This window comes from Lycium ferocissimum, chromosome 10 (assembly GCF_029784015.1).
Source record: "Lycium ferocissimum isolate CSIRO_LF1 chromosome 10, AGI_CSIRO_Lferr_CH_V1, whole genome shotgun sequence".
NCBI classification, from domain to species: domain Eukaryota; kingdom Viridiplantae; phylum Streptophyta; class Magnoliopsida; order Solanales; family Solanaceae; genus Lycium; species Lycium ferocissimum.
Genome location: NC_081351.1, coordinates 37,077,217 through 37,092,433, shown reverse-complemented (window position 1 = coordinate 37,092,433; position 15,217 = coordinate 37,077,217). Strand labels below are relative to the sequence as shown.

General features: G+C 33.0%; 1 protein-coding gene across 1 annotated transcript; it reads left to right on the top strand.

Annotated features, from left to right (window-relative positions):
- The first annotated feature begins 6,842 nt into the window (after positions 1-6,842).
- On the top strand, positions 6,843-14,669 carry LOC132033720 (uncharacterized). Its single transcript, XM_059423764.1, has 6 exons — positions 6,843-7,383; positions 7,468-7,591; positions 7,875-8,019; positions 10,117-10,150; positions 10,270-10,576; positions 14,144-14,669. Exons 1-6 carry the CDS (start codon positions 7,201-7,203, stop codon positions 14,218-14,220), a joined length of 870 nt encoding a protein of 289 aa, XP_059279747.1. The 5' UTR covers positions 6,843-7,200; the 3' UTR covers positions 14,221-14,669.
- The last annotated feature ends 548 nt before the right edge of the window (positions 14,670-15,217 follow it).

Here is a 15,217-nt window from a genome sequence, read left to right as displayed (position 1 = left end):
TGTCATTAACTCCTGAACTAATAACTGATAATAAATGTCGTGATTCTCGCCATGCGTTATGGTTTCTGTTATGGTCATAACACGGAATTATTTCCCTATAACGTATATCACGTTCTGGCATCTCTAAGGTTCTCTTGGTATGTTGCCGTAAATGTTCACGACGTTGCATCGATTCTACTTCTTCGGCGTTGGTTTCCGATTCATTTCATCTCCTTTTGTGAGTTCACATGGTTATTTGTGTAATCCAAATTTCTACCCATACAAGTGTACATAGCTTCATCAATTATAAGGTTTCATACTCTTTATAACAGTACCACAATAACAATTCAAATCACAAGTATATTGTTTGATTTGAGCTTAGGCTCGCACAACCTCAAAATATGTCATTATGATTTAATACTTGCTTATATTCTCAGTATCTCTTTCGTATTTTGACGATTTGAAATTTACATAGAATATTACTTTCCACCCACTCCTCCTAGTCAGGGGCGGAGCCACCCTATACCAAGGGTGGTCATCTGAACACCCTTCGATGGAAAATTATATCGAATACATAGGTGAAATTTTGTAATATTTGGTTATATATCGCACAATGAACACCCTTGAAGAACTGTGTGTTGTAGCTGAATGGTTAAGGGTGTTCAAAGTTAGTATTGTGCAGCGGGTTCAAATCTTGCTAAAGCAATCGGGTTAGCTTTTTTATAATAAAAACGAAGCTTGCCTCACAAGCACTGCATTTCTTTGTAGTACAACTCAAATCAAAGCAAACTTACGTTGCCAATTTTTTTTTTGTCATATCCCTCCTTTACTTTCTATTGTTTTATTTAAGCATTCTTTCTAAATGTTTGTCTTATAAAAATAGTAATAAATTAAAAAGGTTTCACTAATAAACTTTTTAATTTTTATTCTCATATCCCTCCTTTACTTTCTATTGTTTAAAGTAACTTTCCTAAAAGTTGGTCTTAACTAAAATAAAAAATCAGAAAGGTTTCAATCAAACCTTTTGAATTGTGTCTTATTGATGTTTTTCACACTGTGTGAAGCAAAATAAGTTTATTAATTTTATTTAAAAACAAAGTACAATTGGCTTGACTTTTAATTACTCAAGAAATTTGTTTAAAACCTCGTGTTTGAACTCATCGGACGCCGTCAATAGATGGTTGCATGATTCGCTCCTCTCAGAATATTTTGTTATTCTCTTTTGTTACCTTTTAACTTTTTATTTTTATTGTTGCCTGATCATTTTCTTTACTGGACTCCCTTGAGTAATTTTTCTTTCCTTAACTAAAACTTTAAGTGATAATTCAAAAACACTTTTCAAATTTTAGTGCCTGGATAATGCTCTGAGGACAAATTACAAAGGAAATAGTAAAACTAAGTATTTATTTTGATTTAAATTTTTTGCGCACCTACTCATTGAAAACAATTATTTACTTTATAGTTTGAACACCCTTAGCCAGATTCCTGGCTCGCCACTGCTCCTAGCAGAGTTGATCTCTCGATACAAAAACTGTGCACTTTCAATCCCTCGCCCTTCAGATCCTTTTTATTTTATTTTCAAAATATTGCCTCAAATCTCTAACAGATCATCTATAGAAAGAACGTGCCTATGTTGATTGACAATCACTTTTCGTGAAATCTCTTAATCATTTGAGCGATTCTAATAAGGACATGTTTATCCTAGGAATTTAAAAAGCTGGAACTATAAAAATATATCTCTAAAAAATTGTTTAAGCGATTAAGTGATTTTTTCAAAAAAGTTGCTTATAATGACGAGACTTTTGCTCAACTGTTCTATATACATTATCGAAAAAGTAGCTTAATAGTAAGAGTTTTAGAACATTTTTGTTTGAATTATGATTTCCTAGTAATCAAAATGTTTTAAGAGTACCGACTTTACAACAATAGAACATAGAAGTTTCTAATGAATTTCAATCAATTAAAGTTGAAGTGACGACTCCAGTTATTTGGTGAAAACAATTTTATTCAGGAAATCTAATTATAATTCGGACCAAGTAATGTTTAAAGTGGAAGACACGATCATTACTTGAGCCTTCCATTTTTGTTTTCTAAATGTAGTCCAGCCAACATAACACCAGAAATATAATTAGCTACCACATGGATAGCAATTAATTTATGTTTGGTAGATATATAACATAAACAATTAATTGGAGCATTACTAAAACAGTTGAAAACACATTGACTATGATGAAGGAAAATTAGTTGCTGAAGATGCTAGGATTTTTGTGAGATACGAAGTAATTATAATATGCACAGGCTTTAATTTAGCTTTAGCACCAACTGGAATGGAAAGCTGCTTTGCAAGAATGATATGAATGAATAAAGATAAGAGAAACACAATTGTTTCTTTTGAGGTGGAGATTAATAATTGAAAACGAAATATCAAAATCCCATCCATAAGTGGATCACCTTGAGGAACAATATATAGTAATTTTACTTTATTTGCTCAAAACAACTCAACCATGGGGCTCTATATATGACCAATGCCTACACATTTATTTGCAGCCTTTACAGGGTGGGGTTCCTTCATTTTACTAGTGGGGATCTTTCTCTGGGTCACCCATCAAATTAAGATTTAAATTTTATATACTGATCGTTTAAAATTTTTTACACTAATATTAATGATAATAAAAGTACTATCCATATATAATAAGTAGAACTTAACTTGAACAAATAATACAAGTAATTATATTGTTTATATCAGATTAAATTGCACACTATATAAAAATGTTATTTAAGCGGCTAGTTGAATATAATATATTTTTAAAAGTTATCTAAACTCCAAAAAGTTATATATGTGCTGGTTTTCCTCACACCAATAGTAAACGAAGTGAAGATCAACCACTATTTAGTGATCGATTGTGAGAATTATTGTTTACTTCAAGCATTTTATTACTGTCGATGTAGAGTGCAAGAATCAATATTCCTTCATTTGTTTATTTCAAACTTATAATTCCTTTAGAGAGGTATATACCAGTTAAAAGGAAAAAGAAAAAAATTATCCCTTAACGAGGTGACAAACGTTGATCGCACGTACTAAGGCCAATAAGAACCTTTTTTAATACTTGAGTAAATATGTCTTGCAGAAAAAGAACAATAAATTAATACTATCCTAGCTAGGTCCCCCGTTGCAAATTGACATCATAAATGGAGTAGTAATTTACCTACATACAAATGGCAAGATTAATTAGTTCGTATTTATATTTAAGCGCACGTAGTACTCTAAGTTATGTGTACTGACATACTGATACTATAACATTTTCTACACAATCAAATTAAGTTGACATATACAATAGCGTTTATAACAAACACTACAACACTAATGTGTTAACCTAGTGATTTTTGTTTGTAAAAAGATACATTAGTTATTTGTTTTTGGGAGGAAAAGAAGGAGAGGGGGAAGGGGGGTGGGGTAAAAGGGGAGAAAGGTAGATGAAATCCAGCTCATAGGTGACAGGACCCCACGTGGAGGGACTGCCAGTTCACGGACTAGTACACTTCTCATAAACTATGGAGGACCCTTTAGCTGTCTCCTCGTCTCTAACGCTGGCAACAACCCTAGATTATGACTTCTTCCCCTTTTCTTTTCTCTTCTCTTCTCTGTGGATAGGAGAAACTTACTACTACTCACTATATATAATACTTGTATTATAACATCTTCTTTTCTATTATGATTATTTTAAGCTGACTTCACTATAGTTTTTCTTTGGGACTGTATGTTTCTTTTTTGTAATTGTGGTGTTCGAGTTAGTTGGTGTGATGTCCTGATGGAAGGCGGGTCAACACAGAACGGCCATGTTTTTAAGTTGGCAACTTTTGAAAATGGGGAGCAAATGACATCTTATATTAGACGAGTACAAATCGGAGTGTGAGAGAAAAATGAAGAGTTCTGTAAGATATAATTCAAGTTCACATGATACGTGTGCTTTTGGGGCTCAATGTGTCATAGCTCGAAAGACAAATCTGTGCAGGCCTACGCCCAAAACGGAGAATGCATGCTATTGACTTGGGTTGTGACAATGTTCACCCAAAATTAATTTTACAGGGTACTTATTATCTCTCATCGATAGGGCTATCGAGTGACTTTGTTCACTAAAGCTTGGACAGATGAAATTATCGAGAAAGCATAATACAAGGACAGGTGTGCATAAGCATATACTCCTTCCGTCCCAATTTGCGCAAGATCATTCGACTCGATACGTAGCTTTAAGAAAGAAAGAAAGGCTTCGAAAATGTGTGGTTCAAAACGAGCCTGATATAAATGTGTGGTTGTAAATCATTCCATAAATTGTTTCTAAATAGAAATGCGACATTTTTTTTACGGACGGACTAAAAAGTTTAAATGGTCAAGCCACAAATCGGGACTATTAAAGGGAGTAATTAGGATTGTAAACCGTGTAAAAAAATACTTTTCAAATGCGAAGAAGAACAATTGCAAGACTATACAGCAATAAATTGACAAAAGCATGATTCCAATGCAGCTGGTGCAGCTGATGAATTCTTCAAAGTCATCTACTCGTATTTGATGAATCCACCACACAGCACTGCGTGCATTCAAATATTATACTCATGTTAGAGAGAGAGAGAGAGGAGGGATGTGGAGAACATTATGGGCTTCCATTAACATATTACAGTAGTATTTAAAAACATAAGCAAAAACAAGATTAGCCTGATCTAAAGATTTAACTTTTTCTCAACGGGCTTTGACTGAAACTTTTGACTGTTTTAATCATTATGCTAACGGTTTAGTTATAGTTGTCTTTTTGCAGTTAAGTCCAGAGACTTTCGGTTTCATCGCCAGCCGCTCAATTGGTAACAAGTTAGGAGTACATAAATGAGAAAGAGTGATTTGTTTTCTATCTTTTCATCTCTGGAATCTGATTGATCAGAATTCAGAGCGGTCTTTAATATGATATTATTATAATAAATAAAGAAAATAGGCTACTAGGTCAAAGGTGGGGTCTTAACTGTTCTATCAACATGTTTTTTCTTGGCTGTTAGGACAGTTGGCCATGTAACATCTTACTATGAATATTGGAATCGTTAAGAGAACGTGGGATGATGTGTAGGAATATTATTCTATATTCTTTTTTATAAGGGTCTTGAACTTTTTATTAAATCGAACCATCATCCTGACTTTGGCCTTACAAACATCGGACCATTGTCACACAGACAGAATATTTACGTACGATTTCTATATGAAATTCTACTTCAAAGTTAAACTATTCCGATGGATGACACGGTGAAGAAGTGACTTGAAATAAAAAAAATTAAACACAAAAAGAAAAGGGGAATATAGAAGAAGCAAAATTTCTCCAAATACAATTTTAAGTTATATATACTAATAATTTAAATATTTTAACACCATTAATAAATTTTGCCTTGCAATGTTAGGTTATCATTTTACTAGATTATTAATTAATACAAATAAAAGAATGCATTTGTAATTGTTGGTTTTAGCTTGATAATGGTTTGTAAGTAGTTCATATATGAACTAGTTCTCAACGATCATCCTGTACGAACGAATTTAGTTGATCGTTCATATACGAATCGGTTGAATTGAAGAAGTAACTAATTTTCCACTTTCTTTGCAGCTTTCCGCTATGTAGGCCATGAATTTTGTGCTCTCTACTGCTCAAAACCATTCTTGATGAAAGAATTTATATATACAATATTTAGTTCAAGAAACTCTAAGCTCAAAAATTACTCGTTCTGAACTTCATACTATCTAGAGTGAGGCTTTTCAGTACTTAGAAAACTCTTGAAAGAAAAATCAATGCTGAAAACGATTTAGCTGTGATTTTACTTTTTGTTTGTGTTAGATATTTTTTGACGATATAAAATGTCTTATAATAAATGACCTGCTTAAAACTTAAACGGCCAAGTACATGCCAAAAACCAAATTCATGGTAAAGTTAATGATGGGAAGGTGGACCACTGAATGTGAGAAGACCATAGTTTAGTTAGTGCACAATAAAAACCAGATGTGGGTGGTTCCTCAGGGTTTAACCAAATGAGGGAATACGATTCTCAGAACTGGTCTTGCAAGTAGTACAACGTCAGCAATAATGATACTTAAAAAGTTTTATACAATCCTAAAAATGTGGACCCCCATTATCAAAATTCCACATACCTATTCAACAAAATCTTGATTATAAAATAGAATAACAAAAATAATAATAACAACAATAATTACAAAATACAATAATGCAGAACAATGACAAATTTGATAAGAGTTTAGGGGTTAAGACAATTGCCAAATTATGCAAAAGAAAACAGAGAGAAGAGACCGCAGAGACAACTAAAGATGAGAAGGAACAGAGAAGCCTATTGATAGAGAGGAAGGTATTTTTAATGCTGAGACAGAGAGGACAGAGTCAAGTGCTTCTAGTCTCGCAGCTGTCATTCGTTACCCAAAACCATTAGCCCCCCCCCCCCCCCCCCCCCAAAAAAAAATAAAACCTCAGTGCGGAGCCAGAATTTATACTAAGGGGTTCACAAATATAAAGAAGTAAACATACGGAGAAATCGAGGGGATTCAACATCTACTATATACACATAAAAATAATTTTAACCTTGTATATATTGTGTAATTTTTAGCCGAAAGGGTTCGAATGATCCTGGGCCCAACCTAGCTCCGCCCCTACCCACCCCCAATCCTGTTTAGAGGCGGAGTCATAATTTTTAGTTTAGCCAATTAATAATTTATTTTGCTTATTGAACTCTAAGAAAATTATTTATACCCATTGACTGAATTTTTCGAAGCAAATATAAAATCTAAATCAATACTATTAAATTATATCGAACTGGTAACTCACATTGTTCCTCCCCGCCCCTGCCTTATGGTTTGCAGCTGTCGAATCCCCGTCTTATCAAAACATTTTATTTGTTAACACAGAAGCAATAATTTATAAACATTTCCCACTAAGCTATATCTGTTCTTTCCCACCCTTTTTCTCTCTCCATGATCTTTTTCTGCTACAAGAAGACTTAGAGAAAGGGAGAGAGAAAAAAAGAAAGCTAGCAAAGGAAATAAACATTACAAGGGAAAAGAAGAACAAGGTACAACACATATACCATTGTTAACGAAGCTCCCTAGCCATTTGATTTTTTTGTGAATGGTAACACATTATTTTCTTCCTTAAACGACAAGTCTATAGTTGAAAGTTTTTAGATGCTATGGCTTATCAACATTATCGATCACCCTTTGGGGACACAACTTACACAAAAGTCTTCGTTGGCGGACTGGCTTGGGAGACCCCTACGGATATAATGCAGAGGTATTTCGAGCAATTCGGAGAGATTCTTGAAGCTGTCATCATCACAGACAAGAACACCGGAAAATCTAAAGGATATGGTTTCGTAAGTTTAATTAATTCTTCTTGTCTTTCCCATTATGTTTTTAACTAGCGATCATTTTTTATTTTGTGTTTTGGACATTTATAGGTAACTTATCGTGATCCGGATTCTGCAAGGCGGGCTTGTGAAAACCCGAATCCAGTAATTGATGGAAGAAGAGCTAACTGTAACATCGCTTCTCTTGGACGGCCTCGTCCTTCACCACCTCGAGGTACTCTACTTTTCTGTTTGATTGTTCATTTGACTAGTCAAACTTCATTTCTCGATAATCGCACCACATTTTAACCATATACTCAGATGAAATAAAAAACCTATCTCGATTTTAATTTATGTTACATACTTTGACTTTGTACAAAACTTAAGTAAAAAGGAGAAATATAATGCTGTCTTTTTAGACATCTATGTTCTTCTTGAAACGAACTTAAAAGAATCTAATATCAAATAAATTAAAACGATGAGGGTAAACATTAATTATATTATTATTATTATTATAGGTAGGGGACAAGGAGGGAATCCTTACCAAGGTGGAGGAATACCACAAGGACCATCATCATCATCATCTTATAGTGGGGTGGCAGCAGCAACACCATTGCCACTAGCTCCACCACCTGCAACTCCTATGATATATTCACCATATGGGTAAGTGAATTAATTTGGTTATTATTATTATTATTGTTATTATTACTATTATTTTTGCAATTTATTGATTGGTTGTGAGTCCATGCTATTAAATGAGAAAAAAAATGGTCCATCATCTGCCTGATATATTGCATAAGGAAAAAGATGCGTGATAAAAATGGCAGGCATTTGCCAGTGGTATAACAACTACAACCTCTCAATATTGATGTTGTCGTTATATGTCTTGATATAATCATACAAATGGAAATAAATATTTATTCAAAATATATCATCTAGTAATTTTATTCAATGCAGGTTGGTATAGGCAGATCAATAATAAATAAATTGATAAATGGTGACTGCTATGCAATGAGTTGTCAGTGTAGACAACGTTTAATGCTTTTCCTTTCTGTGTCGTTAATATTGGACTTTGGCTCGTCTAAACTTAAGGAAATTCCAATTAACCTTGCTTTTTTCCTTTTGTTTCTCGAAAAATCAGAGATGAACATGATGCTTTGACCACAGCCATTTTGACAGACTTTAAATCTTCTTGCTTTTGACTTTCATGATTTCTAATCAAATATATTTTTTCTTCTTATTTTATTTCGACACCTTTTCCTCTCCTATTTCACATTTTCTTGCAATATATTTTTGCCACTTTTTTTGGTTGGTCCATTAATTTTAGTGACCCGACCATCTTTGCATGCCAACGAACTTGTTGGCGATGCTTCGATACTCTCACAAATGATGGGCAAATGGTTTTGTTTCCTCTCGATAAATCTCTCTCTCTCTCTCTCTCTCTCTCTGTGACACAAAAAGGCTGAACAAACCTTGGGCTTTTGATCAATTTTGCTTGTACTTTGAACAAGGCGTGAATGATATATGTATTTGTATAATTGTATAAAGTATAGTACTGTAGCACAAGTGGAAGAAAGCAACCAGCAATATTATACCACTTACATATGAAATCTGACAATGCACATTGCACTCTTTCAATAACCCACTCCTCATCAGGCCATTCCAAATAGCTTGCTTTTAATCATCACTATGAATGGCTGATTTTTATCTGTCTTTTCTAATTTGATTTTATTCACCTATGACAAACATTATTTTCGCTATACCTATCATCTGTAAACCATAACTACATTTTCTTGAAATGCGACTACTATATAATATATCCATGTGTAGCTACCTAAAATATGTCAAACTATACAGTAGGCTGTTGTATCTATGTACACGTACTTCCAACATTTACTACAAGGAGTGCTTGTCGCTCCATTGTTTTGTCTCACTTAACATGTAACACGTCGTCAGAACATACCGTTTATAGAGTACCGTTTACATGAAAGCTACTTGCACTAGTTCCGTAACAGTTTCATATATAATACTATTGATTTTAAACATGTTAATTTAAAGAGTTTGCAATGTTATGCATATTGGTGTACGGATTTTTTTTTCTCCGAAGATAAATTACTTAGAAAAATATTTTCTAGTATTTGATTGGCGAGTGTGAAAATTGTATTTGGAAAAAATATTTCTTTAAAGATTGATAATAATGTTAGCATATTGAATAATCTTCTAATGAAAATTTTGAATATTAAAGCCTGGTCATAATATCTTACTTACTATTGATAGGAACAGTGTTGAAATAATTTTGAAAGAACATGACTTTCGCTAGAAAAGTATCCCACCTTCTTTGCCGGAAAATGTTTTCTAAGGCAAAATGTCGTCTAATCAAACATGAGAAGAAATGGGAAGAAAGAGTTTTTGGCCCTTTATAAAAAATTTTCTTAGTTTTATGACCTTTTTGCAAGAGATCTTCATTTTTTACACGATCTGGAAAACACATATAAGAGATCTGAAAAAATCATTTTTCATCTATTCAAATTGTAAGAGGCCAAGATATCTTATTTCCTCGAAAAAAAATGACTTATTTTCTTGGTAATTTTTTGGAAAAATATTTTCCATCTTACCAAATCATGCATTCTGACTTCAAATGAGACGCTCATCTTCATTTTTGCTTTCTGCGATTTCTCCTTAAGAAGTTGTTATACAGTACTTGTCTACCCCTTACCAAGAAATTATTAAATATAATCATTGCTTTTAAACATTCTGCAGGTATGCAACCTATCCTCCTGATTATTACCATCAAGTTAGTAACATCTTCTCTTGGTCTTTCAATATCTCAAATTTTTCTTATTCACATTCAAAATAAATTAGAAAAAGAAGACCGTAAAATTGAAAATGACAAGACTTTTCATGAATGAACAGGGAATGTACAACCCAGGGACGTACCAGCAAGCAGCAGCAGCACAGTATTATCAACAAATGTATGGCAGTTCCTCACCATCTCCATATTACTATGGATATTCCATGCAAGGATCAAGGGGAACATTTCCTGCACAACGCTTTCAAGGACCAGCTACTGCTTCTTATCTTTATTATCCAACTACTACTACTCATCACTTGCCCGCCGATGCTGCTGCTGCTGCTGCTTTTACTCCGCCTCCTCCGCCTCTACTCCAACACCCTCCTCCTTCGGCTGCCACAAGGCTTCACTTTCCTTCTCCCACTACTGGTAAGTATTCTCTATATATAATTTTCCAGCTTTGAGTACCAATAGGCATGCATGCAGGATGTGGTTTAATTTTTATATACACTACTACCTACGATCAGATTAAACTTATATATACTGATAGTGTAAATAGCAATGTTTATGCTATCGACATATATGTCGTTTGAACATGTTATAGCAAGGAACCTACTTTACTTCTATGGTACTAATCATATATGTTATGGTCGGTTATCTGTAGTTATCTATTTGATGACATGATAACATAAAAAATTATCTTAATGTAAGGTGTATAGGAGTTAAACTTTTTCAGATAACTGATCAGGGGGGTAAAGACACTATCAAATAGCCAAGTTGACGGGGTATTTAGGACTACTAATAATTTAGATGATACCTGAATAAAATGCGTCAAGTTTAGGGGAGTCTTTAGCTAATCTGCCTTAAGATAGCATTTAATATGTTAGGAAACTACATAAGAAGCTTAAGTTGCAGAAACAAATCAAAGAAGATATGCTACATATATTAGATGTATGAAAGATGCATAGTAATTATATCTTTCTTATGACGCTGTTGTCCTGGTTAGCTCGCATATACCTTGACTTTTTCATCGGTTATCTATTATCTCCTACCAGCACACGTACCGAGTAATACTACCACTAAGGTTTAACAGATTAAAAAATAACCTACTCCCTCCGTCTCAATTTATGTGGCACTTTTTCGCTTTTCGAGAGTCAATTTGACTATAGTTTGAAGCTAAATTGGATTAGATTAACTCGATATTTTAACATTAAAATTTATATATTAGAACATTACATGAAAAGTACTATAAGTTGCAACTTTTCTCATTTCAATTCGGTGAAAAAATTCTACTCCCCAGCCCAATTTATGTGATACACTTTACTTTTTAGTCCAAAAAAGAATGATACATTTCCTTATTTGACAACAATTTAACTTTGAACTTTATCTTCTTTCTCAAAAAAAATTTAAACTTTACCTTTTTATGCATAACGAGATTATTTATAACCACACAAATACCTTTGGCTTGTTTTAGACCACAAGATTCAAAAGTCTTCCTTTATTTCTTAAACTCCAAGCCCTTACCAAACTATATCACATAAATTGGGACAGAGGGAGTATCTTAAAATGTTGGTCAAAGTTCATGCGGTTTGAATCTCGAAAAGCGAAAAGTACCACATAAATTGGGACAGAGGGAGATATATTTTTTTGGCTCCACTGAAATATGAATGTGAGACCTTATAATTCTCCACCATTTCATGGACTACTTAAACTATATCCTTAGGATGCACAAAGATTATACTTTTAATGGCCAGATTTATTATTATAGTTTGTTATAGTTGTAACTAGTATATAAAATTTATGTGAAATAACTATGAAAAGGTATTAGAGTAAAGAAAGAGGCTGGGGCAGGGGTCCATGTGGGGAAGGCTAGCCATGTGCATGAGCTGTCTGGGCAAAGGCAGTGATGCATCAATGGGTCAAATGAAAAATCATATGCCAGGGAGGCATATGTGTATTTGCTTCTGCTGAGTGTAAAATAATAGTAACTGCATGTGAATATGGTCAAACAATCTAGTACTAGATATAATGGATGGTTCTGAATAGGCAGTGAATCAAGTGGCTGAATGAATACATATGAATTATCCCCCATTATCCCTATGTAAAACATTATGCTCTTTTTGGTACAACATGTAACTAGTCATCTGTTGTTTCTTTCGGTGCCTGTCCTCATTTAGGAGATTCAATGGGGGCCTTTTCTTTCCTTTCGTTTATGCTGTGGTTGACAAGATTGATTAGCCGAACTATACAGCAATATATAACATGTGCGTGGGAAGACTAGAACATGCTTCAGAACTCTTAGCCGAACTATGGCATCGAACATATATGAGTTAAGTGGTAGTAATAATTAGTAGGTTGCGACTTCAATTAATAGGTTACATATCAGTAACATGTTTCAAACATTGCCATGGACCGCTGGTGCACCTATTGACATTATATTCAGCAGCTGTTAGGTACTTAGGATAATTGAGTGACCTAAGAGATAACACATACTTAGATAAAAGCTGAACTACTGAAGGTTTAAAATTCAAATATATTGCTGTATAGTATGTGTAATCCCACATTTAGCGGGATAGGATTAGCATAGCTCACATATAAGAGTCCTATTTGGATTCAACAGTGCTGTAACAAACCTGTTCTGTTGAAGGAAAGAAAATTTAATACTTCGTTATATAATGTTTGGACATTGATGGGCAAAAATAGGAAGTAAAATGCTACTACAGTCCGACCTAATGCTACTACAGTCCGACCTCTCTATAACTGCATCCGCATATAACAACACCTCTCTATAATAGCCAAGTTTTTCGGAACCGATTTTTTATGTTATATTTTACTTCTCTATAACAGCAACAACTAACTTTATAACAGTACGCTCTTTGTAAAATTACCCCCATGTAACAACTATTTTTTTTCTGGTAATATAATAATTAACCATCTTTATAAAAATAGAATATCTATGATTACTAATAATAAGTGTAGAGATTTTGACAAAATATTTGATCATTTAATACACTATTTATGACAAAAATACCACATATATATTCCTAATTTCATCATTAAAAAATTTTCTTCGTTATATAAAGTGTGATTAAGCTTAGAATTTGGGAATTAAAAATGAAAAATTAGATTCTATGCATCTTTTTTGTCTATAACAACGAAATATTATTCAAATGTTAATGCTGTTATAGGTGTATAACAGTCACTCTCTATAACAACCAAAAAATTTCGGACCCAAAGATGCTGTTATAGGAAGGTTTGACTGTAATAGGTTGGTGCATCAGTAAATGACATATGTCAGTTTATTACAGACCATAGATTGTGATTCGAAATTTACTTTCCTATTTGGTATTCTTTTTCCTGCAATTTCCAGCTGTAGCTATTAAGAATTAAGATGAAATTAATGCAAATACAACTTACTCCGGGTAGACTCTGTAGGCAATTACAGCAAGATCACTGTTTTTGCTTTCTCAATCACAACTGCATCAAGATAGAAATGATGACATAATATTCTCTTACACAATGTATGCAGATATTGAAAAGATCTTTTACATGATCATAATTTAACATGTTATAGTTAGTTTGTTATCATTTCTATCTACGAATTAGCTCATTTGGCAGTATTTGATTGGACATGTTAGGAAAGAATGAGATATTTTTGAAGCTTATAATCTTAGATATGCTATGAGATATTTGTGACTATAAAAACATACCAAGGTAAAATATGAATTTCGAAATATCAACAAACAAGAATAACATACCCAACATAATCCCACAAGTGAGATCTAAGGAGGATAGGGTATACGCATACCTTACCCCTTCTTTGAAAGGTAGAAAGACCGTAGACTAATAAGAAAATACTGCCACAGAAAATAAAATAGACAAAGTTTATCATCAAAGTTTTACTTATAATTACTTCTGTGAATAATTACTCACACAACTTGAGTTCCTCTGTTATTGATTTATTGATGATATTTTTTGTACCATTGTAACTGGCAGAATCACAAATTCCACAGCAGACCTCGGCAGAAACAACAGAAGTTGGGCCTGTGACTACAGAGAGTCCAAATACATAAAAAGAGAGTACAAGCCCATTATCATCAAAGCATATTTATCAGTCAGTCATGCATGGTGAAAATAAAAAAAAATTTGTACAATCTTTAACAAACAAATTAATTAACGATGTCTTCTCAACAATCTCAATGACTTTACTCTATTTCAAAAAGTCTATCCATAATTTTTCTTTAGTCCGTGCTTAATTATGCATCCAGAGTAAGATTGATTTCAACAACAATGGCTGATAAAGATGGACTACTCAGAGATACATGGCCACTTCATCCTTTATTTTCTCTCCTTTTTTTTTTTTCTCCTTATTTCTTTTTCCTTTTAAAAAGGGAAAATATTTCAATTGTTGTTCATTTATTTATTTTTCATTTTACTAAACATCTTTTATTACTGTATCAACAGTAGGACGGAAATATTAAGCCCTCAATAACGAATTATGACATATTTACCACTTTTTAAATTTGTTCCATTATATTCTTTATTTGATTTTGCGTATGTGTAGTTGTCTAGAAGTAATAATAATGTATATCGGTTTATTATTTCTTTATTTTCTTGTTTTGTTTAAAGGTTGGAATCACCGTAAATCACAAGCAGCTGACCTGCCTGACCGATATTATTTAAGGAGCTCTATAATTAATCATTGAACAGTACCTTATTCAATTTACCTTATCATCAGTGTTTGCTCTTTGAAGGAATATTTACTGTATTTTAGAAATACTCTTTATCACTTAACTATATTTTCTAACACAAAAGTCACATAACTATCACTTTTTTCACCAAAGTCATTTGACTATGTTTTCTAACACAAAAGTCACACCTATTGGAAAATTCAACTTCCGATGGGTAATATTTTTATATTCTTTTTTATTTTTATTTTTAAGCTAATGGATACAAACTCAATTAAAAAGAATCAATCCGATCCAAAACTCATATGCAGATATTAAAATATCAAAGGGTGAATAAATTTGATTTTTTTTTTTTATCACAAGGTTACTTTTTCCGATGCAA

Bases quoted from the DNA above. Each gene is read 5' to 3' on its own strand.
- LOC132033720 (XM_059423764.1), top strand. From the start codon at position 7,201: ATGGCTTATCAACATTATCGATCACCCTTTGGGGACACAACTTACACA. The intron at 7,384-7,467 runs GTAAGTTTAATT...GGACATTTATAG, and splicing joins AATCTAAAGGATATGGTTTC to GTAACTTATCGTGATCCGGA. The intron at 8,020-10,116 runs GTAAGTGAATTA...AACATTCTGCAG, and splicing joins ATGATATATTCACCATATGG to GTATGCAACCTATCCTCCTG.